A 25285-nucleotide genomic window follows, 5' to 3' on the forward strand; every position below is an offset into this window, starting at 1 on the left:
GGATTATGAATGGCTTTATAGTAGGGTAGCTGACTCATTTGCAAAAAGAAGCATTTTTAGCATTTCAAGAACCTGTCCAAAAGCATTATTGCCAAGTTAATTATTATTAACCTGTCAACTAGGTTTGCACCTATGCTAGAGTAAACATGTGATTAAGCAGATAATGATAACCAATGATCATTAAACAACTTCCATACTGTCATATTCACTATAACTGTCCAAGTGTTCCATAACATTTACTACGATGAAGTAACTCAAGTCAAGTGCTCACTATCCAGGAGCGATGGCGATTCGAATCGATTCCTAACCAGCTGGTGATTTATTCCTTACACAAACCTCACTCACCCGCTAAAGTGAGATATTGATCACCGAGTCAACTTTCCAGGAATCTCGAGTTTGCCAGGAACCACATGTACCCGGGGGCCGACCGACTGCACTTTGGTCTTATCATCCCGCCCCCGTGTCCTACCACACCTGCTCCGGTACAGTGCGTTGCGGGCAATCTACTCGGCCCGAAAAATCTCCCAGCTTCGCGGTCGGAAGGTACTTTATCCGGCCAGCTAAATGTAAGGCATGCGTTCAACATGACTCGAGGCCCAACAACGGTCGGTCCTTAATCGACACAGACGGAAACACTACAGTCCAGAACTCTGCAAGTCTCCGTCCGGTCTCAACTTCATTTAACACTTAGTTATACCATGACTTCATAGTCATCCAAGCAGATCCAGGTAACCACCTATAGCTCGCAGGTGACAGGAAATCACCCGACTTCTACCGGTCTAAGCCAGCTAAGCATTGACTCGACTGCGGATACCAGGGTAACAAGGATATAGTATAACAAAGGTAAACAAGGTATAATGCAGCAACGGTTGCAAACAACTCCTGAACGTAATGCATCAATTAAAGTAAAGCATTTAATTAAATCATTGCAAACCGGGAGAAAAATGCTCCGGGGCTTGCCTCTCTCGAAGGAGCTCGGACGGTGATCGGGGCACTCCGGAAGTTCCTCAACGTCCTCCTCGTCGGCTTCTGGCACTTCCTGCGGCTGCACCTCGAGCTGCTCCTCTGGCTCCTCGGGTATGACGACCGGGTTCTCGGTTTGCGATCCTGTATGATGCAATGCGCGTAAGTGATTATGCAAACGGTGCATCGAAGGAGATGAATGCAATGGATATGTTGAAATGCAAGGTAGTCAACATCATCTAAGAACTATACTACAAGCACATGTCATCTACTGCATTCTCTTCTACTACTAATATGTTAAGTTAACCTATCTTATGAAATGCTTCAAAGATACACCAAAGCTTTACGACTTTCTTAATCACACTTAAAGCGACACTGGCTTAAACCCTAGTTACTAATAGGTTTGAATAGCAACCTATATTTCTGATGCTCCTAAAAATCTGAGAAAATTGCAGTAGCATACTACTACCCTAAACATACTACCATAAAAATTTCATGGCATTTGGATAAGTAAACTATCCTACACAAAAATGACAAGCTATAGCATGAAAATGAGCATGAAATTACTTTGTACTATGAAAAGTGTCAAACAACAGAATTAATATTTTTCCTAGGTTATTCATAGCATACAATGACTGTACAAAAATTACCACATGCATGTTTTATACAAATTTTGCTCTCTAGCAAAAATAACAAAAATCAGCCATTAAAGGCACTTGAACTACACCTCCAAAGTTTTCCACAGCACATGCATGAAACATATTTTACTTAGGAAGTACATGACATAAGAAGATGAACAAACTTGAAATCATATTTTTCTGAAGCCTATATATTTTTATACACATTTTTCAAGTTATCAGCAATTTACATGATTAAATAAAATCCTACAGAAAAGTATCCCAAAAATGACATGCAAAAATTTTCCCAAGTAGATCTGATGATAAGGAATCTAGCAAAATTTGTTTCAACAAATTTGGAGCAAGTTTGATCATCCAAACATTTTTCAAACCATTTCTATTTTCAAATAATAAAGAATAAACTGAAAACAATTCTTCAAAACTCTACTGGGCCGGCCCGAAGGGAGCAGCTGGCCCATGGCCATCACCGGCCTGCGCGGCCCGAGCGCGAGGGAGGGGGAAACGGCCCAACAGGCGTCAGCCCCCGGCCTGGCTCGGCCTGGCCAGCCGAGGCGAGGCGCCTCGCCGGGGCGCGCGCTGGCGCGGCGGCGCGGCTCGGCCAGCGGCCGTCTCCGGCCACGGCAATGCCAGCGAGCGAGCGCAGGAGACGTGCGAGGAGAAAGCGAGCTCAGTAGGGTAGCTATGCGAGGCTGGAGGTGGAAAAGAAAACGGATTCCATGGCGGCCGTGCACAGCGGCGCCATGGCCGTCGGCGGCGAGACGCGGGGAGGCCCGACCTGTGCTCGGAAGGCGGAGCAAGCTCGAGCACGACTTCGAGGAAGGCGAGGCGGAGCTCGGGGCACGAGGAATTGGAGAATGGCGCGGTGGTTCGGGAGTTGGACGCCGGCGGAGCTCGAGCGCAGCGATGGCGGAGCTCGGAGCTCGCGGCTTTGGAGGAGAAGGGGAGGAAGTGCGGGCGCGAGTGAGCGAGTGCGCGGGCACCAGCAGGTGAAGGCGGGCGCGTGGGCGCGGTGCCAGGCCACGGCTGCCGCGCGGCGGGCGACGCCGGCGCGGAGTCGCCACGCGGCGGGATTCCTCTGTCGCGGTCGGGACGCGCGGCGCGGCGCGTCAGCGAGCAGGCGCGCGGAGGCAGGCCAGCGCGGCGCTGGGCTGGGCCGGGGCGCGGTGGAAGCGCGAGGCGCGCGGGGGCTTCGCTGGGCCGGCTTGCGGGGCTGGGCCGGAAAGGAGGCGGCGGCCCGCGAAAACAGAAATATTCTTTTCAATTTCCATTTTCAATAAATTTTCAAATAACAGTTTTCACATATTATTTTGAGCAAGAAAATGACCTCTTTTGAAAATATACCAAAAATGAAAGTTGCTTAGAATTTAATTCCCTACAACTTTGCTTTTATGACCAAAGTCCAATTCTATCTAGATTTTAAATTATAGAATCAAAGTTAAATTTTAACTCAAAACCCTAATTTTGGGAATTTACTTTGGAAGCAAAATTTTGAATTAATTTAAATACAAACCTTGCTCCAAAAATTGTGCTAAACAATTCTAGATGATTTACAAGCATAACCAACAATTTCTACTCAACTAGCAAGCAAGAATCAGAGCAAAACAACTCTAATAAGTGTATGCATCATTTTCTTTTCACAAACATGTTTCGTATGTTTCGAAGTAATGTTTCAGTTGTTATATGCAGGATCATGCATGTAGGATTAGGATGCTTGATGATGCATGACATGTATGATTAGCAGTGCCTATATGTAGGCATAACACCGGGGTGTTACACGCATCCTCAAACGAGTTGGAAAGGTTGCCTATCACCTAGACTTACCAGCGTCTACATCTGTGCATCCAGTGTTCCATGTCTCGCTGCTCAAGCGGTCTCCAGGCGGTGAGTCCATCCATTTCTTCTGCACCTACTGAATTTCAGGTTCCTGAGAAGCTGTTGTAGTGGCGCTGGTCATCTGGTGAGCGGCCAGTTCATTAAGTCCTCGTCAAGTGGTCGCACATGCCGGCTTCCCTCGCCACCTGAGAGTCGGTTGAAGAGCTTCGTCGCCAGTTTCCTCGGTCATCGGCGTGGGGCACGCCGGCACTCAAGGAGGGGGGATTGTCAGCAACACCCCTAATACTACAACAGCTGATGCCGCTGATGACCCAGAAGGCTACCCCAGCGACGTTGCCCCTCCTTCACCGAGGCCCAAGAGACAGGCGCGGCCCAACTCCAAGGTGTTCGGGCCCATGTGGCAAGCGTAGCTGAGTATATCTAGCAGAGAGCCGTGAACGAAATGGGGGAACCGGTGAACCGCATAGCACTTATCGTACTGTACTTCTTCCTTGCCAAGCATTTGATTCCTAGCTGTATCTCACAATATCCAACCACACGCAGTACGTAACTCGAAAAGAACCAGCACGCCTAGCTTATACACTTTAAAAGCAACATTGAGAGTCATCGAGCACTGAGTGATCTGGGATACAAACATAACCTGTACAAAACTGCAGTTCTTTGGCCTCAAGAACCTCGGGAACACAATTAGTTTTTGCTGGGCCTTGACAAAACACACACGCATTGCGTAACAACGCAAGTGCTGCAAAACACGCACTATAAATCTAAGATCCTTATTTACTTGGATGCGCAAAGCCCGATTCCTGCAACCATCCCAGCCTTATTTCTTCACCCGGATCTCAATGCCTTGCAAAATAAGACCTTTCTTCCAGTCGCCGCCCCTGATCTCCATGAGACTGATGGACACCTCGCCATCTTCACCTTCTTCATTGTTGAACTCACCCATCTCCATCTCCATCCAGCCATCAGCTCTTGTCTGAGGATGTTGTACTTGCACTCCAGGAGGCACGCGGCGGTTTCTTCTCCCTACCCTTGGTCTGAATAATCCAATTGGTCTGAATGATCGGTAATTCTGAGGCACCTCTTCCCCGTCCTCGCCCTCGTTGTCATATCCTAGGCAAACCTGACGAGTGGATTTGGTTGCCCCAATGCTAACTTCAGCCAACTGGAGTGGATAGTCCAGCCCATAGGATTCATTGGACATTTTGAACACCATGTAGGCTGCGTAAGTGGTGTTCTGGGAGAGCATGTTGCAATGTATCTTGCCACGGATTTCCAACCAGCAAACGTCCAGGAGTTCTGCACCTTCGGGGAACCTGTCACAAACACGGCATTGGAATTTGCAATATACTACTATATGAGCCTAAAATTCATATGACAAGGTACATGGAATAGTGCATTTGTTTATCTAAAGTGCCATTCATTCAGCATTAGTTTGTTTATGTAAAGTGACATTCATTCAGCATTAGTTTTCCTTGAGCGAATTGTGTTGTATCCAGTCATGTTAGAGAATCAAAGTAAAAAAGGCCATGAATCTTTGCTCTTGAAAGCTAGGGGGAAAAAAAACATTTGGTCATGCGCATGTGGAAAGCAGTATGGACAGGGGTACGATTCTGCTTTAGTACAAATTATTAACAGCAAACCTAAGAGTCTTTAACACCATCAAGCTGCTTCGATTGCTCCCAAAACAATGTGATGTAAAAGAAATAGCCATTAGACATTTCCACGAACGCACAACTAGCCAACTATTGACTTGTATCTAGACTACTAGTACTTAGTTCACATTCGCATCAGAGCTGAGGAGCCGATAATAAACGGATAAAAGGAGGTTTTGATTTCACAGACCTGGAGTTCGTGAGAGGGATCCAGCGCCAGTACTGCGGCGTGTCGCCCCACACGATGCCCAGCTTCCTGGCGGACAGCATGTAGCACTTCGCGGCGGTGGCCCTGTCCAGCCACATGCTCTGCGCGGCACCACACAACACAACCGGGTGAGTGATCACATCAGTTGATGGATCGATCGAGAAGATAACCACCTCCGTAGGGCGCAGACAGACAGAAGCGGGGGCTCGAGGTCCCGTACCGTGAGGCCGTCGGCTAGGAGGACGGGTCTGGCCGAGTCGGAGAGGCGCATGAAGAGCAGCTTCTTGGTGGGCTGCGGGTCGTTGGGGAGCTCCCCGTCGGCGAGCGGGGGCAGGTCGCGCGGCAGGAGGCTGGACCAGACGGCGTCGGCGTCGGCCGCGGCGCGGAAGGCCGGCGAGACCGCGGCGGCGCGGCAGGCGTCCAGCGGACCCGTCCGGGCCAGCGACGCCGATAGGAGGTCGTCCGGCAGGCGCGCGATCTCGCAGGTGGCGGGCGCCGTCGCCGTGGACTCCATCGTCGGTTCCCCCGCGCCTGTTCCGCTCTCGGTCGATTCGATGCGCTTGCGGGATCTCTCCTCTTCCGCTCTCGATTGACTCGATGCGATTGGGGAACGATCAACGATGTGGGGATGAACACATCACAGGGCAAGGGCAGGACACTGTACAGCTAATGGAATGGAAGGCGGATTTTAATAGGGTTGTGGTTGGGGGGGGGTTGAGGTGGAAGAGGCGCGGGGGCGGACGCAGCCAGACGCTTCGAGGCTAAGCTTTGGGCATGGCGAAGGAATTCGATGTACCGTGTACGCCGTGGATGGGCCGAGCGGATCTCCGCTGCACACGCGTTCGCCGAGCGTCTGGACTCTGGAGCTGGCGAGCTGCGGCTCCTGCGAGCAGCAAAGCGGGGTCAGCGGCCGAATCCGTTGGAGTGGCTGCCACCTGGCTCGGCTTGCTCGCCCGTCCTGTTGCGGGCCGTAGATGGGCTCGATGTGTGCCATTCCTTCTTTTACGAGAAGATATTCGGCCTGTTGGCTTCTAATTCTTTGAACAGTGCCCGCTGAAAAGGCCCATTTTCCTTTTTCCGCGCACCCACACGTCCGTTTTGCCGATCAAAACCCCCATTAGTTTCGGCTCACTTGTCGGCATTCACAGAGTCACTAATCCACTGCCACCAGGAGCGGCGGCTGTAAAGATGATGCTAATTAACTATAACTGTGCATATGCATGCTAATAAATTACTGCAACAGTAGGAAATTGTTGAAAGAAAATGTGGAAAAAGAACATCAGTGATAAACGTCTAATTGTAGAATGGATATCTCGTGGACCATATATTCGTTTTTTTTCTTTTTGCTGCGAGACAAAGCATATATATATGTACACGAGAATAATGAAAACACCTTAGTTATGGACTTCAGGTACAGTTCTTAACCTCGGCAATCACTCCACACCACGCTGCACCACTGCGAATAATAAAAACTTTACATAGTTGATTTCTATTTACCCGCACAAACAATGTTCTTCTCATCAAACCCTTTGTTTCTTGGGTCGAATCTCAATGCCTAGGACAACAAGACCACACTTAGAGCCGAATGTATCCATAAGGCTGATGGAAACCTCACCATCGTCGCCTTCACCGATGCGGAACTCGCCTAGCTCCGCCTCCATCATCCCGCCACCACCTCTGTCTCGAGGAAAGTGCGTGTCTTCAGGAAGGTACTCTCGCATCGCCTGCCAATGTTCCGAGTAGTTATAGCCATCGACGAGACAAACGTGGCCTGTCGACTTGCTACTTCCTCCGAGGCTAACAGATGTCTTTAGGGCTCGAAAGCCCGTAGTACTCGATAGCTAGCATGTACACAATGTAAGCACTGTATGTTGTGTGTTGGGAGAGCATCTTGCTATCGATGTTGCCACGTATTTCCAACCACTTAGCCTCCTGGAGTTCAGCCGCTTCCGAGAATCTGTTACAAACTAATCAGGTTAAAATATGTCATTAAGAACTAGAGCAATAGATGCAAACAATTGATTCCATAACGTGGCATCATTCAAGCTTCTCTAACTATTTTTTGTGTGGATATAAAATGTCCAAAATAATTGGGTAGAACAAACTCATGAACAGTATGATTCAATGACACCAACCAAACTACTCCATTGTTACTGAACAAAGTACAATAACATGTTCTTAGTTCACCAGCGCCACATCATTTGACATACTTACTGGAGGAAGTACCAAAACTATACTTGATTCTACCCTAGAATAATGAGCGCATTTGATTAGACAAAAGTCATACATAATAGGATTTGACCCGTAATTTCTCGTACAGTATGTCGTCGTTTGCAAAAGAATCAATATCATTTCAGAAACACTTTGAATGCAAATATATTTATACAATTTTATGTCCTTATTAAACTATATGTTGATTTCATTCTACAAGCTACATTTATCATTCCGAAACTGAAGGAGTAATAACTAAATGCTCACTAATGATTCATATCAAAATTTCAGATTTGGCAAGCTAACATATGACTGTGTGAGCAAGATAACCAACCTAAAGCCGTCAATAGGGATCCAGTGCCAATAGGTCGGATTATCACCCCATGCAATGCTCAACTTCCTCGCGGACAACTTGTAGCATATGCCACCGGTCTCCTTGTCAAACCATAAGCTCTACACACACCACATGCAATGCATCAGTGTTGAGCTGATTGTCCCAGAATCGTCTACTACATAAAACTAATAGATACAAGCAGAAGCGAAGGCCCATACCGTGAGGCCATCCGCGAGGAGTACGGGGCCGTCCAAGAGCCGCAAGAACAACGCCTTCTTGGACGTCAGCGGTTCAAAGACCTCCCCGTCAGCAAGTAGTGGGAGATGACATGGGGCGTGGAAGGCTGGCCACATAGCCGGACGATTGCGGTCGATCGATGTGGAGAGGAGGCCCTTAGGTCTAATCTCAATGCCCAGAGCAACAAGATCAATATTCACATATGGCAACTTCCTAAGGCTGATGGAAACCTCACCGTATTCACCTTCATCATTATGGAACTCCCCCATCTCCGCCTCCATCCAACCATCATCTCTTTCTTTAGGAAACTTTGAGGCACCAAAAATGTTAGCAAACCGTTCATACCACCTATTCTCCTCTACCTTGTACACAATATTATCAGCATATGTCGTGTGTTGGGAGAGCATCGTGCTATCAATCTTGCCACCTATTTCCAACCACCGGAAATGTCGGAGTTCAGCAGCTTCTGAGAATCTGTCATAAATTAACACGGGATAAGATTTGCAATCAAGAACTAGTTAGATCAATTGGTTCTGATCCATGCATGAATATCGCATCAATCGAAGGTTGTTAAAAAAAATTGTGCGGATCGATCCAACATGTGAGGGAGATCAATAGCAAACCTGGAACCGGTGACGGGAATCCAGCGACAGTGGGCCGGAGTAAGAAAACTGTCACCCAAAGCGATGCTCAGCTTCCTCGCAGACAGCATGTAGCACAAGGCACCTGTCTCCCTGTGCAGGCACATGCTCTGAACCCACCACACCACACCAGCAGCCGATCAACGAATATATGTGTATATGTACTCCTTATATATATGCCAATAGAAGCTCGGCGGACTTGCGTACCGTGAGGCCGTCGGCGAGGAGGACGGGGCCGTCGGAGAGCCGCATGAACAGCGCCTTCTTCGACGCCGGCGGTGGGGAGAGCTCCTTGTCAGCGAACGGAGGGAGGTCGCGCGGCAGGAAGCAGGCCCAGAGCGCGTCCGTGTCGGACGCGGCGTGGAAAGCTTGGCAGACAGCGGCGGCGCGGCAGGCGGCCACCGGCCCGGCGCGCGAGAACGACGCCAACAGGAGGTCCTCCGGCAGTCGTGTGATCTCGCAGCTGGCGGGGGCGCCCGGTGCCGCCACCGTTGTCTCCATGGATCGGTTCTTCCTTCCGCTTTGGGTCGATTTCGGTTGGGGTGAGCGATGTGGGTGGTCGTGGTCTCGTGGGATGCATCGAATGGATTGCACAGAACTACAGAAGGCGGATTTATAGTTGAAATTAACATGCGGGCTTCCACGCTTTGCTCACGGCTTTTGGAACTTGAATTGCGACGACGCCGACGAACGCGAGACGCGTTGGAGAATGGAGACCCAAAGAAAGGAATTCCAAGGCGGGGAAAAAATATTCGATCGTCAGATCCTCATACAGGAGAACGCGTGGTCGGCTCATCACGTTCCAGTTCACGGCTAATCCGTTGGAGTTCTTGCGATGTCGTCATGCCCTCCCTGCTAAGCAATGCAAAGGCACTAGGCTAATTAATTAAGGTGTTGCGCGAATAAACAACGTGGATTGTGGAGGAACGCTATTGACAGTCGGTTTATTGCTAGGTCGAGTGTGGAGCATTTGTGGATGAGGCATGGCACCGGTGGTGTCTAGGACTATGTGCGCGGCGTGTGCAATTTGCTTGTGCTGTGATGGACAACTTGGTGTGATTTGTTTGTTGCAATTTTTAAATTTTAGTTGTCGCATTGAATTTATGAATTTGAATATGGTCTATTGAAATGCATCATAAATGTTTCGGTATAAATTATTGCGGTTATAAGATGAAATAAAGACTATGCATAGGGCTGAACTCATGTCATTTAAGAGCATTGAACTGAATGCCAAACTTTGGAGAAACTCCACTATATGAAAACTGGACCTAAACCAATAGTATAGTGCGCCTCCAATAGGTGCCCTTAAATCAGGCTCTATCTTTTGATTTAAGGGCCCACCTACTATTAAGGGTATGGATTTTTTTTTTCTATCTATTCTAGCATGAGTTCTCGAACCAGGGTCTTAAATGCATACATTGACCGGACAAAAACCACACGACTGAGAAGAGTGCGCCACTCATCCCCATACAACTTGATACACTGACCGGACAACTAGCACCTCAACTTGGTAAAAAAAAAACGACCCAACTAGCAACTCAACAACACCAACAACTGGCTAACAACTAGAGCCACAACGACACCACTCAACAAGATGTAGAGCACCACTAACAAAGCCGGTTGTCGCACAAATGCACCACCATGGTCGAGCAAGAGTTGGATGGCAGAGCTGGAGTAGCATAGCGAAACCTTCACGAAGGAGACGACACCAAAGACACCGACGACGCTAGACCAACATGTAATGGTTTTCACCCGCAAACACAATCAAGGCAGAAAAAAGAGGCACGAAGAGGATGCTTCCAAGGAGGAAGTGGCGTCTGCAGACGTTGCCATCCGGGCATTAGCCCCAACCTCAAACAACCCGCCCGCCACAGCCTGTCATGGCTCAAACAAGGGTCTCATCAGACTACTTGTTCCTTGGGTCTAATCTTAATGCCTAGGACAATAAGGCCAGCCTTCACGACTGACGTCTCCATAAGGGTTGATGGAAACCTCACCACGCCTTCACCGTTGTGGAACTACCTACCTACACCTCCATCCAGTCATCTCCTCTTGCTCGAGGAAAAAAGTGCATCTTGAGGAATGTCGACGCACAATGACAGCCATGTCTCCGCATGATTCTGGCCATCGTCGAGACGGACCATTGGCCTGACCGCCTGAGTGTAATATGGAAATGAATTGAGCAACTTAATTTTGTATGGTTTGGAAAACTCATACACCTATTTCGAAACAAAGTATCTTGATCCATAGTTAAAGCTAAGGTATGTTGAATCTATAAATAATATGTTCAATAAAAAAAATATAAATCTCCTTGTGCGTCATATTCTTCAAAGACGCTTCTTCGGTCTATTTTGTGAAATAGTTTGTGGGCACCAACACAAAGTGGTGTGCTTTGAAACAAGGAGAACCAATTTGCCTAACAAAGTCTAACTCCAACCTTGAAATGACCACGAACATGACATTTTTACGGTTAGGATCAAGTGACACAAACATGACCGAGTGAGTTGACACTTATGTTCATACTAAATAGTACTCCATCCATTTTAGATTATAAGATGTTTTGACTTTTTCAGATATTTTACTATGCACTTAGATATAAACTCTAGATATAAAGTAAAGCAATGTATTAAAAAAATCAAAAGATCTTATAATTTAGAATGAAAGGAGTATTAAATACGATGTGGTTACATGATGTCTGTGTTGTCCTCAAATTCACATGGTCGTCAACATACACTAATCAGAATGATAATGAAAGTTTAACTTTTTTAAATATTTGTTGGCAAAAAAAAAGTCTGATTTAGCGCTTGAACTATCAGCGCCGATTCATCTCTGTCTTAATTAATGTGACCCACATAGGACGGCTGATGTGGCGTCACGTCGGAAAAAACCATCATCAAAACCATTCTGGGTTGAAAACAGATAATTTTAAAAGTTAAAAGAGGTAGGAAAAACCGGTTTTACAGATGGCTATAGAGGGGAGATGTATTTAAATCGGACGATAAAAATTGAGGGGTCAAAAGGCCTTTTGCTCACCTAAATCCCCATCAGTTTCAGCCCACTTCCGGGCTCTGGCCCCTCACTGAGTCACTGATCCACTGCAACCAGTGAGCGGCCCCTGTAAGCATATGCTAATTATTGTGCTACAGACGCATTGGTTGCTAACAAGTTACTGCAACGCTAGACATTGTTGAAAGAAAATGTGTAAAAACATCAATGGCAAACGGCTAATTGCTCAATGAATATCTCTTAGACCATGACTATTTACATTTGTTTTGGCGGCGAGACAAAGCGTAGACAAACATAATAGAAACACCTTAGTTCTGGTGTACTAGTAGTTCTTAACCTCGACAATGTGATCAGCTAGCTCCACACCGCTGCGAATAATAACGACGTTACATAGTTGATTTCTCAATCCATTATTTACTCGCAAAATCAAGGTTCTCATCAGACCACTTGCTCCTTGCGTCTAATCTCAATGCCCAGGACAACAAGGCCCCTCTTCACGACCGACGTCTCCATAAGGCTGATGGAAACCTCACCATCGTCGCCTTCACCGTTGCGGAACTCACCTACCTCCACCTCCGTCCAACCATCACCTCTCTCTCGAGGAAAGAGTGCGTCTTGTTGAGGAATGTCGCCACGCATCGATGGCCAAGTATCCACGCGATCGTGGCCATCGTCGAGACAAACGCGGCGCGTCGACCTGCTGCTGTTTCCTTCGAGGCTGACAGACGTCTCCAGGCATGGGAAATGAAGCCCGCGGCGCCCTTTAGCTACTCTGAACACGATGTAAGCACTCTATGTTGTGTGTTGGGAGAGCATCTTGCTATCGATGTTGCCACGTATTTCCAGCCACCAGACATACTGGAGTTCAGCAGCTTCCGAGAACCTGTCACAGATTAGCAGCAACATCATTGTTGGCTAAAGCAATGGATGCAAACGAGTGATTCCATGGCATGGCATGGCACTAGCCGAGCTTGTTCAACTATTTAAATTTTATCAATCAATGCAATTATCCCCCAAAAAATTGGCTAGAACAAAAGCATGGACAGTGCAATTCAGTAACACAACTTTAACTGCTCTATTGTGACTGTGAGTGAATAGAAGTACACTTTGCTTTTGTAGCTTAGCACAAAGAAAAGCATACCTAGTTCATTCATCGATGCCCTGTTCGCTCGGCTGATAAGTCATGGCTGAAAGTACTATTGACTGATTTACTGTGAGAGAAAAATACTGTTTGCTGGCTGAAAAAGTACGGCTTATAAGCCAAGCGAACATATACTCCGTAGAAGAAGCACTGGCGAACTAAACGCCTACTGACAGTGCGTTTCAGAATTTCAGAAATATGGAAAGCTGACATACATGTGATTTGTGAGCGAGATATATAGCATGCAAACCTGTAGAGGTTGATGGGGATCCAGCGCCAGTACTGCGGAGTTTCGCCCCAAGCAATGCCCAGCTTCCTGGCGGACAGCATGTAGCACTTGGCGCCGGTGGCCCTGTCCAGCCACATGCTCTGCAACGCACCACAATAACCGATCAAACAAGTCCATCCATCGAGCACCTAGTTAAGACGTAGTAGAGTAGAGGAGTTGCAGTTACCATGAGGCCGTCGGTGAGGAGGACGGGGCTGCCGGGGTCCGAAGAGCTGCTTCTTGGTGGACTGCGGATCGGCGGGGAGCTCCAGCTCCCCGTCGGCGAGCGGGGGCAGGTCGCGCGGCAGGACGCTGGACCAGACGACGTCGGCGTCGGCCGCGGCGCGGAAGGCCGGCGAGCGTCGCCGATAGGAGGTCATCCGGCAGCCGCGCGATCTCGCAGCGGGCGGGCGCCGTCGACTCCATCGGTTCCCCCGACGCGACTCGTGAGTCCTGAACGATGTGAGGGAACTCAGGACAGGGCTGCAGCTACAGCTAGCTAATGGAATGGAAGAATATAGTTGGGCCGGCCGGACGCAGACAAACGCTAGCTTCGGGCATGGCGAAGGAATTCGATTATAGGACGTACAACACAACAGCAGCCAAATTCGAATCGGAGGGGAAATATGTTCATGCAGGGCGTGAGGCGCTGACATGTGGGGTCCCGAGCGGAAGTCGTCTTGCCCGTCGCCGTCAGGGCTCTCGGGATGCACGCGTGCTCGCCGACTCGTCGATCGCCCGAGCGGATTTCCGCTGCACACGTCTGGACTCTGGAGCTAGAAGCGTCGTCGTCTCGTCCATCACGCCGAAGCAGAGCTACGCCCACCATGCTGCGGGCCGTTCGATTTGTGTCATTTCTGATACGAGTTTCGGCCCACACCGCTGTTTGCCGATCAAATCCCCGTCCATCTACCACATGGTAAAATGGGTTAGTTTTTTTTTTTATACCAGAGCCATGAACAATGTGTTGTTGGCTAAATGGATCTTCAAACTGGACAAAGGTGGAAACAACATGGCTCTAGAGGTGGTGCGCAGAAAGTATCTTGAGGACAAGAGTTTCTGTCAAAGTAAACAAAGAGGAAGTTCTCAATTTTGGCAAGGTTCGGAAAAAGCTAGAGAGTGGTATGAGAAAGGAGCTAGATGGAAGGTGGGTAGTGGAAAGAAGGTTAGATTCTGGCATGACATCTGGCTAGGCAACTGTCCTCTCTAAATTGAATTTCCAAGACTGTACAGAATCAGCAGACAACAAGATTTTTCTGTTTCAGACCTGAGAGAGGTGGACTGGAATCTTGATCTAAGAAGAAGATTAGGTAATGAAGAAGTGGTTGAGTGGGATGATCTTCAGGAGGCTCTGGAGTTAGCTTTTTTCCCAGGAGAGGAAGATGAGGTGATCTGGGCTGGGCCTTGGAGGCTTCCGGAGAATTCACAACTAAATCTTTGTACAGGCTTATGAAGAACAGTGGTGAAATTGATCTAAGAATGATAGAGTTGTGGAAAACTAAACTTCCCCTAAAAATCAGGATTTCTTATGCGTGCTTTGGCACAATATGATCAACTCAAAATCAGGAAGGGCAACGGTTAGTATTGTGGGATTGGAAACAAGAAATCACTTGTTTTTCAACTGCCATATTGCCCAAGTTATCTGGGTCGGAGTTAGGGTTAGCATAAGGTGGTCTGAGAGACCAGCTTTGATTCAACACTTTGAAGATATGATGGGGATTGGTTTAGGCCCTATTAGAGATAGTTCTATTTTCTTTATGTTAGCTAGTGTGGTTTGGAGTTTGTGGAAAACAAGGAATGGCTGGGTTTTTAACAACCAACTAATAAAATCTCCTAAAGTCGTTGCTCTCAAGATAATGGGTTTCATGTCACAGTGGAAGAAGCTTCTGAAGCCAGAGGAGATGCTGAAGATGGAGGATACTATGAAGAAGCTCCAAAGAAGGCCTGCAGGCGTGGTGAACCTGATTGTCTGAGTGAACGCAAGACAGACATGTGGAATGCGTGGTGAACCTTCTCGTCTAGCTATCTGTTTAGAGTGGCTTTTTCTTTAGTTCCTTACTACTGCTTTTTGCTTATCTTTCGTTGTTTCTTATGGTTGTGTAAGTGCTAAACTTTGTAAGATGGTAATCTCAGCAAAACGTTATGCTTTCAATATAAGCAGGGCCAAGGGCTTTGGTTGGTCTAAAAAAATCCCCGTCCATCAGTTCAGGCCCACCTGTTTTTTTTTTAACTGTCACCGCGGGAGGAGATAATCCCCACCTGAAATATTGATATCAACAGCCTCAGGGAAAACGAGGCAAAACCATTTTGTCCAATTAATTTTAGAAAACCAGACTAAACCAAAACAGCAGCCCCACCACAAGGGTGAGATCGTGGCAAATCCATGAGAAAGAGGGATGACAATGACAACAACAACAACAATAACAACAAGACACCCTATCACAAGGGCGAGAGGTGGCACAGCACAACCACTAATTACAATGAAAAGTGAGAAGACCCAACACTAAGGCACGAGAGCTTCTTCGACGATGCCTCCAAAAAGACGAATGACACCAGGACGTAATCATCGTCGGCCAAGAAGGGGCATCTATAGCGGCTCACTGAGTCACCTGGTCCATGGCCACCAGGAGCAACGCCTGCAAGCAGATGCTAACTAGTACTACTACTGTGTTGCAGACGCATGCTAACAAGTTTCTGCAACGGTACAAGATTGTTGAAAGAAAATGCAACCGATGTGCACTCTTGACGAGTGCAAGCAGCACTGGGAATCGTTGGGGCACAATACCACTACTTCTGGTCGCTCACTCGCGGCAGCAAGAGCCGCGCCCCTTCTCATTCTCATCATCTTTTTTGTTTTAAAAAAAAAAAAGAATGCAGAAGCGCCACCAGTTAACAATGCAACAGATGTGCTCAAATAAATAGCCAAATTTCATAGTTTAATTCTTTTGTAAAATATAGAACTTAAAAAAAAGTTTTCCAACGGACTTGCTATTTCTCATCTTGTATATTAAAAAATTGCCATGTCACCAACTACCACGGACCTATTCCTGACGCTTGAAACTTTCCACGGACCTATTCCTTCGGACTCGTCCGCAGCAACATCCTGGCGGCTATGCTCCTTCGCGTGAATAGAAGACTCCGTGCGTTCTGGGCTCCTGGCGGCAACATCGCCATTGCATGCGTCACCAGCACGAGACGTTGATCTTGGTGGTGACAGGCTACTGCTACCCTGTAAGTGTTCCGACCCATCATCGTGTATGTTGCTTTGCTTGATATCAGATGAGTAGATACATTGTTCATGTATCAACATATATATGTGATGGTACAAACGTCAAAAGCAACTCCTTTACAGAATAATATAGATAACAAGGTTCATGCAAGAACATTAATCAATCCGATATGCTGTGAACTAAAACGTTTTAGAAAATTAGACATGTCTCACACTATGCCCAAATCTAAAAATTGAAGATCATGGTACTACTAATTTCCAAGCCGTCTTGCAACTATTTTCTTCTGTTGATCATCGTAGAAGTGTTGCAGTCTTGTTGACATGGTGCCCATATCAATATTCATAATTCTTTTTTCTTCTTGGTCTCACTCGAAATAAAATGTTTCTTTGTCAAGTTTTATCCTTTTTTCCTGCAAGGCAAGGGCTTTTTGGCACATCTCTTGTTTCTTCAACTCCCTCTCCTCTTTCTTCAACTCCATCTCACCATCCACCTCTTTCTTCTTTGTCAATAAATAATCCAAAGCTTCAATGCTCGAACGTTGCTTTAATTTCTGCTTTTCTTTCTTAGTCCCTATAGGCCTCTCCACTGTGGTTATTGTGGTTTGAGTCTCAGCTACAGTACCAGTGACAGGGTCTGGTGCATCAGTAGCAGGAGTTGAACTGGCAGTGGTCTTTTGTTTTTTGTTGAATGGTTTCTGAGGTCCAGTTGGCTGGCGCCTATCCGTCCACTTCGAGTGGTCTTTGAGCTTTTTCCAGCAATGTATGTACTGAAAAGTCATGTGCAATGGGTCGTCATTCTTGTACATATAGGAAATTAGCATGTGAAGGTAGGTCATCTAACCTTGTCATCAACAGATGCACCACTCTGATTTCGGGCCTCTACCTTCGAAACACAGCCGGCAAATATATTGCACTCATGTAGTATACTAGACCACCGATTCATTAGAGAGCTTTGTGTGCGATCAGATTCAAAATCCTTGTGTGAATAAAAGTAATCATGTATTCTTTTCCAATAGGTATCTTTTGATTGATTGACTCTTCTCACAGGATCCAAACTCACATTTAGCCATGCTGACACCAACATCTCGTCCTCTTTAACAGTAAAATTTTTTGACCTTTTTTAATTCCTTTGACCGCAGCAGGGACCTCATCGTGTGGTTGTATTTCATTATGAGGTGGGATATTGTTAGACACTACACCTGAAGTGAAACCTTCCATAATCATGTTGGTCAAAGGTCTCCCTGAATCTATTTCGGCTGTAAAAGCAAAACACAATGAACTGAACAAGGAACAAAACACAAGGTGCATTGTCCAGATGTAGTAAAAATTATTGCCTAATAATTTTTTGCAGACTGAGAGGGTGTGCTTGCCCAGATGTACTACAAATTATAGCCTAATAATTTTCTACAGACTGAGAAGATGTGCTTGCCCAGATGTACTACAAATTATAGGCTAATAATTTTCTGCAGTCTGAGAAGGTGTGTGACCAGATCGTTGCCTGACTCTTCTGTAAACAAGCAGCTTAATATATTGTGTAAAAAACAGTCATAAGCAATTTTTTCTTCTCATGCACTGCCAATTAGATGAGTGATCATAAAGACGCTGTACTACTATATGAAAATTGCACAAATTTTTCAGTTGAACAGACGCACTTTAGCTCTAATTCCTTACTGATGACAGAACGATTTAGAACGTTCAGCTGACGAACTCATGATTTCAACACAGACTGCAAACTTGACTCACCAGAGCACACGTCGAGGAATGGATTCGATGCAGCAGCAGCACTGTTGGGTGGAAGGACTCGTTGTCGCTGGCTTGCTTGCGTCGCATTCTCCAACCAAGGCAACACCGGTGAGTCCTGCTCCCCGGCGCATGTACGGAGCAATGGGGAGTGAATATAGGGCAGCGCAGTTGGGATCTCCCCGGCGCACGTACGGCGGAATCTCTCCATGAGGATGCTGCGACATCACGATGAAGAGGAAAAGGCCGATTCCGAGGGGAAGCTGTAATGACTGTAGGATCATAGATCTAGACTTTGACTGTTCTATTCGGTATAACATGTAAAACGGTAGATCCTAGGACATGTAGAACGGTCTACGGAGAGAAAGAGAAGGGTACCGAACCTGAGACCGCAGGGGTGGAGGATCCAGTAGCCTCCATCAGGTTCGTCGATGTAGGCTGCGCACGGGCAGCGACGGTCGGTGAAGAGAGGCGACGCAGTGGAGACGGTGATGCAGTGCAGTGACGATGGGATGACGGTGATGACGGTGGCGGCTTCCCGTCGCTGGCTGTGCGCCCTCTTCGAGATCGGAATTAGGGTTTGTCGGTGGGGTTTGCGGCTCACGGCGAACCTCGTGCTTTGAGCCGCCGGCCCCCACCTCTTTATATAGCGCAGTGCGATGGGGGCCCACCAACCATGTAGGGTTGGGCGCCCCCGATCAGGGCGCGAGACCAAGGCCCAATAGGCCATTGGGCTTATTGGTCAGGAGATCAATCTAACATTCTCCCCCTTGATCTCACTATTACTTTTATCTTTAAACTTTAAACTTTAATCCTTTTATCCTTACTCATTTCTTCACAGATGATGCATAGAGCATGTCTCATCGTCACGGTCAATCGCCGATAGATTTAACAGCTACAATGCACGTCTCTGATCTGAAATAGTTACTTTAACTTTTGGGCCCTTTATAGTCCAGGAATCATAGGCTTTCCCTTAAACCCATGTCGGCTACATGTTCTCTGAACACGTTGGGTGGTAAGCCTTTTGTATGCGGATCCACGAGCATCTTTTCGGTACTTATATGCTCAAGACTTATCATTTGATCCCGGACTTTATCCTTCACAACATAATACTTTATGTCAATGTGTTTGGCAGCACCACTTGACCTATTGTTGTGAGCATACTGTACTGCTGGATTATTATCGCAGTATAATTTCAGTGGTCTATTGATGTCGTCAACCACCTTCAAACCGGGTATGAACTTCTTCAGCCAGTTCACCTGCCCCGTTGCCTCATAACACGCTACAAACTCGGCATACATTGTGGACGATGTAGTGATGGTTTGCTTTGAGCTTTTCCATGAAATAGCTCCCCCTGCGAGAGTAAACACATATCTAGACGTGGATTTTCTATTATCTCCCGCATAATCAGAATCTGAATATCCCACTATATGGAGTGAATCAGATCTTCTATATGTCATCATGAGACCTTTCGTTCCTTGCAAATAACGCAAGACTTTCTTTACCAATTTCCAGTGTTCTATTCTAGGATTGCTCTGGAATCTGCCAAGTAACCCGGTAACAAATGCCAAGTCAGGGCGCGTACACACTTGAGCATATTGCAAGCTTCCGACAGCTGAAGCATATGGAACCACTTTTATTTGATCGATCTCATATTGGTTCCTGGGGCATTGAAAATCCCCATATCTGTCGCCCTTGACTATGGGAGCAGGTGAGGGACTACATTTGTGCATACTGAATTTCTTTAAGACTTTTTCTATGTATGCCTTTTGTGACAGTCCTAATACCCCTTTACTTCTATCTCGGTAAATCTCGATCCCTAGAACGAACGAAGCTTTACCAAGATCTTTCATATCAAATTTTGAGGACAAAAACTTCTTTGTCTCCAGTAGTAGACTGACATCACTACTAGCAAGTAAGATATCATCCACATACAGGACAAGGAAGATAAACTTCCCATTCTTAAACTTTGCGTAGACACAATTGTCCTCAACATTATCTTTAAACCCAAAATTCTTTATTGTCTGATCAAACTTCAAGTACCACTGTATTGAAGCTTGTTTTAATCCATAAATAAATTTCTTTAGGCGGCATCCCAAACGTTCTTTTCCTTCCATGACAAAACCTTTCGGTTGTGCCATGTAAACATTTTCCTCTAAGTCTCCGTTGAGAAATGCCGTCTTTACATCCATCTGATGTAATTCCAAATCGTAATGTGCCACTAATACCATTATAATTCTGAAGGAATCCTTACATGAGACTAGAGAAAAGGTCTCATTGTAATCAATCCCTTCTCTTTATGTAAAGCCTTTTGCCACAAGTCGGGCTTTATATCTCTCTATATTCCTTTGAGAGTCAAGTTTTGTTTTGTAGACCCATTTATAGCCTACTGTTTTGGCTCCTTTATAAATTATCTCCAAATCCCAAACTTTATTTGCATTCATTGATCTCATCTCATCTTCCATGGCCTCAAGCCACTTTGATGAATGATCACTTTTCATGGCTTCTTCAAGTGAGGTGGGATCACCCTCCATTTGAAATTCTTCAGTGTTGTACACTTCATAATCAGCAGGAATAGCTGATTTTCTAACTCTTTGAGACCTTCTAGGGGCCTCCTCAATTGGCACATTTTCTGTTTGAGACTGTTGTTGCTCCCCCTCATGTGTGGCAATAGGTTCTATAGGATCCTGAGCCACAGGTTCCTCATCATCATTCATTGTTGCCACAGGCGGGATAACAACAGGTGCTGGCACTACAGTGTCTTGTACTGTTGGTGCAGCAACAGCAGGTAGTTCAAAAAATGGCTCATGAATAATCGGAGTGGGTGCATATACCCGCTTCTCTTCAAGGTCAATTTCTCGAGCTGCCATGCTCCCCCTAATCATTTCATCCTCTAGGAAGACATCATGTCTCGTTTCCACGAACTTTGTATGTCTATTAAGACAGTAGAAACGAAAACCTTTTGATTTTTCTGGGTAGCCAATGAAATGGCAACTCACTGTTTTGGGATCTAGCTTCCCAATGTTTGGGTTAAAAACTTTAGCCTCAGCAGAGCTTCTCCACACACGCAAGTGGTTAAGTGAGGGTACTCTTCCTGTCCACAACTCATACGGTGTTTTGGGCACCGACTTACTTGGTACTCTATTGAGAATATGAATGGCGGTTTTTAACGCCTCCATCCACAGACTCGTGGGTAAAGTGGAGTAACTTATCATACTACGCACCATATCCATTAGGGTACGGTTATGCCTTTCAGCTACTCCATTCTGCTGAGGTTCGCCCGGTGTTGAATACTGGGCGACTATACCATTCTCCTGTAAGAACCTTGCAAAAGGTCCAGGAACTTATCCATATGGGGTATGCCGACCGTAGTACTCTCCTCCACGGTCAGACCTGACTATCTTAATCTTTAAATCATGCTGATTTTCAACTTCTGCTTTAAATATTTTAAATTTATCCAACGCTTCTGTTCTTTCTTTAATTGGATAAATGTAGCCAAACCGAGAGTAATCGTCTGTGAATGTTATGAATGAATCATAACCATCCACACTTTTCACAGGAAAAGGGCCACATATGTCTGTGTGAATAATCTATAGAATTCCTGCGCTTCGTTTGGCATCTTTCTTAATTTTCTTTACATACTTTCCTTTTATGCAATCTCTACATTGTTCTAACTCTGAGAGCTCTAATGGAGGAAGAATATCATTCTTAACTAGTCTTTCTATTCTCTCCCTCGAAATATGGCCTAAACGACAGTGCCATAATTTCGACAACGCATCTTGAGCTCTCTTTCGTTTTCTGTTTCCATTGTTCGATGAGGATACATTTTCATTCACATCACATACGGAATTAACATTTTCACGAAGTAATAACAAATAAAGCTCGTCTTGTCGGAAGGCAAGACCAATACATTTATTATTAAACAATATCTGACATTTGCCATTTCCAAAATGACAATCATAACCATCATGGTCCAACTTTGATACACTAATCAAATTTATTTGCAAAGAAGGTACATAAAGAACATCTCTAAGAATAATTATGAAGCCATCAGCAAGCTCTAATGGAAGATCACCAACGGCCTCAACATCTGCTTGTTCTCCATTTGCGACTTTAATGAAACTTTTGCTTCTTTGCAAAGTTCTCATCGAACGGAATTCCTGTAATAAATTAGCAACATAAATAGTTGCACCTGAATCAATCCACTAAGTAGATTTTGAAAACTTTACATACAAGGATTCATTTACGAACGTAATAATGTTCTCACCTTTATTCTTCATTATCATCTTTAAGAAATCAGGACAATTCTTTTTATAATGTCCCGTCTTCTTGCAGTGGAGACACTGGTCTTTAGCCACTGGGAATTGCTGGTTCTGAGACTGTTGCATGGGACCTTTTCCAGATGATTTGGAGGAAGAGCTGTTATTATAGTTCTTTTTCTTATCTTTTAGGTAGTTGACAGAACCACCTTGTGAAACTTTTATTCTTTCCTCCTCCTGCACACACATGGCAATGAGCTTTTCTAAATCCCATTTTTCAGGCTGTATGTTGTAATTAACAACAAATGTGTCAAATTCTTTGGGCAAAGAAGCAAAAATCAAATGAATAAGGAACTCATCCTTGAGTGCCAAATTCATTGGTTTGAGCTTAGATGCCAGATTGATCATTCTCAGTATGTGCTCTCTAATGCCACTGCCGCCAACAGAGTACCTTTCTATAACCAGCTGCTTGATTAGCTGGGTTGCATATGTCTTTGAAGAGCCAGTGAACTGACTCTTTATTCTATCTAGGTACTCTGTGACCGTGTCACAGTCTGGAATTGAGCCCACAATGGCAAGCTCAATCGTGTTCTTTATCACTGCCAAACACTTCTTGTTGGCAGTGACCCATTTTTTATGCTCAAGGTCATAGGACATCTTTACGGGAGCAAAATCCCGCTCTCTGTTCTGCCATGCAGTATCAGTCTCATCTGTCTCCCTCACCGGTGCCATAGGTTCTTTGGGGCACGGTGTGGTGACAACCCAGTCCACCTCAGCGAGGATAAAGGCCAGGTCTATCTTTTTCTTTCACTCAATATAGTTATCACCTTTTAGAGTGGGGATCTCTTTGATACAACTCATCAAGTTGTATCCTCCTGAAAACATAATTCAAATAGGGTGAGAATAGAAATAACAACAATAATTGCATGCCTTAGTTTAACGTTGGTCAAAATTAAAACATACAATTATTTTCTACACTAATTCTATATCACCGTTGGGCAGAAATAGAATTAATGTATAACAAAAACATTATAATATTGCCATTAATCAACGTTGGTCAAAATAACAACAATATTATAATCAATTTAAAACATATCCATTTTCAAAATTAAATTCTCCCGTTGGTTCGAATTTAATAATGAAAATTACATCTTTAAATACGCAGCGGAAACTTTAACATTTAATAATCTTTTTCCTATTTTCCAGAAGCAAATTTACTATTTACTGAACAAAAAATATCGTTGGATAAATTTTGTACAGAAAATTATCATAAAAAAATCAATTCAAATTGATCAAACTGTTTTCTGGAAAATAAGAAAAACAAAAACTGTGACTTTTCTATTCATTTGACCATTTCGGCCCAGCCAACACACACGCGGCCCACGGCCTGCACACGCGCGCGCGCCAGCGAAAACGGCCCAGCTGCCACGGCCCATCCGCGCGCTCCAGCGCACCCCCGCGCCCAGCCGCGCGCGCTCTCTCCCCCACGCCCAGGCCGCAACCTGGGCCTGGGCTGGGATTTCGGCCTTGCGCCCTATCCCGCCTAGGCTACGGCGCTGGCCCAGTCGCTCGTGGCCGTCCGTCTCGATCGAGCGGTGGAGCGCACAGCTCGGGGCATCAAAAACCCGGCCGGCCGCCCCCCCCCCCCCCGAAAAACCCTAGACCATTTCTCTTTCTCCTCTCCTCTCCCATGGCGATGGTAGCGAGGACGAAAGGAAGCGCGCGGCCACCTCGTCACCGGAGAAGAAGGGAAGACGACACCGGTGCCAAGCCCCTCGCCGGTGCGCGCGCTCGCCCATGGCAGAGCGTGCCACCGTCGAGCGGCTTTGGACCGCTGTCCTGAGCCACGGCCGAGCCGGGCCTCTGTCCGCTCACCAACCATGGCGGCGGTGATCACCGCCCGCACGGTGGTGGCTTTCCGCGCGACGGCGATGTCGGGAGGACCAGGTAGGTTCCCCTCTTCATCTTTCTCCTTCCCCAAAACCCGATCTAGGTTTAGGGTTTCATTTCTAGGGTTAGGGTTCTTTCTGATCCGATCCGAGATTGGGATCCTTTTCTGGTTTCTTTAATTCGGATTTTGCACGATTTCCCGATTAGCGTTAGGATTGGGGATGAAACTGTTTTCTTCTTTTTCCCCAAATCGACTTCGGGTTCTTCTTTAACCTCGAGTTTAGGGTTCAACCGAACCCACTGCTTTTCTTAGATCCGATAGGACCAAGTTTTTAGGGTTCAACCGAACCCTTTGTCGGCCGAAGCCCCTTCTACTTTCTAGATCCGCACTGGATCTTTTCATCTTTTCCTTTTCTAATCGATTTATCCGTTCTAGATCAAAACCCTAGCCATATCAATACCTAAACCGTGGCTTTGGTACCATTGTAATGACTGTAGGATCATAGATCTAGACTTTGACTGTTCTATTCGGTATAACATGTAAAACGGTAGATCCTAGGACATGTAGAACGGTCTACGGAGAGAAAGAGAAGGGTACCGAACCTGAGACCGCAGGGGTGGAGGATCCAGTAGCCTCCATCAGGTTCGTCGATGTAGGCTGCGCACGGGCAGCGACGGTCGGTGAAGAGAGGCGACGCAGTGGAGACGGTGATGCAGTGCAGTGACGATGGGATGACGGTGATGACGGTGGCGGCTTCCCGTCGCTGGCTGCACGCCCTCTTCGAGATCGGAATTAGGGTTTGTCGGTGGGGTTTGCGGCTCACGGCGAACCTCGTGCTTTGAGCCGTCGACCCCCACCTCTTTATATAGCGCAGTGCGACGGGGGCCCACCAACCATGTAGGGTTGGGCGCCCCGATCAGGGCGCGAGACCAAGGCCCAATAGGCCGTTGGGCTTATTGGTCAGGAGATCAATCTAACAGAAGCAAACAACAGCTCCGGCGGTTAATGGGGCGGCGGCGGCGGCGGAAGGG

The 25285-nt window shown here is 46.4% G+C and overlaps 2 protein-coding genes and 2 pseudogenes across 2 annotated transcripts; all 4 read right to left on the minus strand.

The window, feature by feature from the left end:
* Nucleotides 1-3966: 3966 nt before the first annotated feature.
* Nucleotides 3967-6007, minus strand: LOC136464798 (putative F-box protein PP2-B12). Its single transcript, XM_066463747.1, has 3 exons — nt 5518-6007; nt 5280-5398; nt 3967-4750 (listed from the first exon to the last, which is right to left on the minus strand). Exons 1-3 carry the CDS (start codon nt 5809-5811, stop codon nt 4255-4257), a joined length of 909 nt encoding a protein of 302 aa, XP_066319844.1. The 5' UTR covers nt 5812-6007; the 3' UTR covers nt 3967-4254.
* Nucleotides 6008-7003: 996 nt separating this feature from the next.
* On the minus strand, nt 7004-9276 carry LOC136464797 (putative F-box protein PP2-B12). Its single transcript, XM_066463746.1, has 5 exons — nt 8928-9276; nt 8703-8830; nt 8061-8553; nt 7843-7961; nt 7004-7254 (listed from the first exon to the last, which is right to left on the minus strand). The coding sequence occupies exons 1-5, from the start codon at nt 9219-9221 to the stop codon at nt 7095-7097; spliced, it is 1194 nt and encodes a 397-aa protein (XP_066319843.1). The 5' UTR covers nt 9222-9276; the 3' UTR covers nt 7004-7094.
* A 2860-nt stretch (nt 9277-12136) lies between these two features.
* On the minus strand, nt 12137-13561 carry LOC136464800 (F-box protein PP2-B10-like; annotated as a pseudogene).
* A 2858-nt stretch (nt 13562-16419) lies between these two features.
* LOC136466280 (glutathione S-transferase T3-like) lies at nt 16420-17588 on the minus strand (annotated as a pseudogene).
* Nucleotides 17589-25285: the final 7697 nt, after the last annotated feature.

This window comes from Miscanthus floridulus, chromosome 7 (assembly GCF_019320115.1).
Source record: "Miscanthus floridulus cultivar M001 chromosome 7, ASM1932011v1, whole genome shotgun sequence".
NCBI lineage: Eukaryota > Viridiplantae > Streptophyta > Magnoliopsida > Poales > Poaceae > Miscanthus > Miscanthus floridulus.

Excerpts from the sequence above, each read along its gene's own strand:
- LOC136464797 (XM_066463746.1), bottom strand. The coding sequence starts at position 9,221 with ATGGAGACAACGGTGGCGGCACCGGGCGCCCCCGCCAGCTGCGAGATC. Across the intron at positions 8,554-8,702 it reads ATTCCCGTCACCGGTTCCAG|ATTCTCAGAAGCTGCTGAAC; the intron begins GTTTGCTATTGA and ends AATTTATGACAG. Across the intron at positions 7,962-8,060 it reads TCCTCGCGGATGGCCTCACG|AGCTTATGGTTTGACAAGGA; the intron begins GTATGGGCCTTC and ends TGGTGTGTGTAG.
- LOC136464798 (XM_066463747.1), bottom strand. The coding sequence starts at position 5,811 with ATGGAGTCCACGGCGACGGCGCCCGCCACCTGCGAGATCGCGCGCCTG. Across the intron at positions 5,399-5,517 it reads TCCTAGCCGACGGCCTCACG|AGCATGTGGCTGGACAGGGC; the intron begins GTACGGGACCTC and ends GGTGCCGCGCAG. Across the intron at positions 4,751-5,279 it reads ATCCCTCTCACGAACTCCAG|GTTCCCCGAAGGTGCAGAAC; the intron begins GTCTGTGAAATC and ends TGTTTGTGACAG.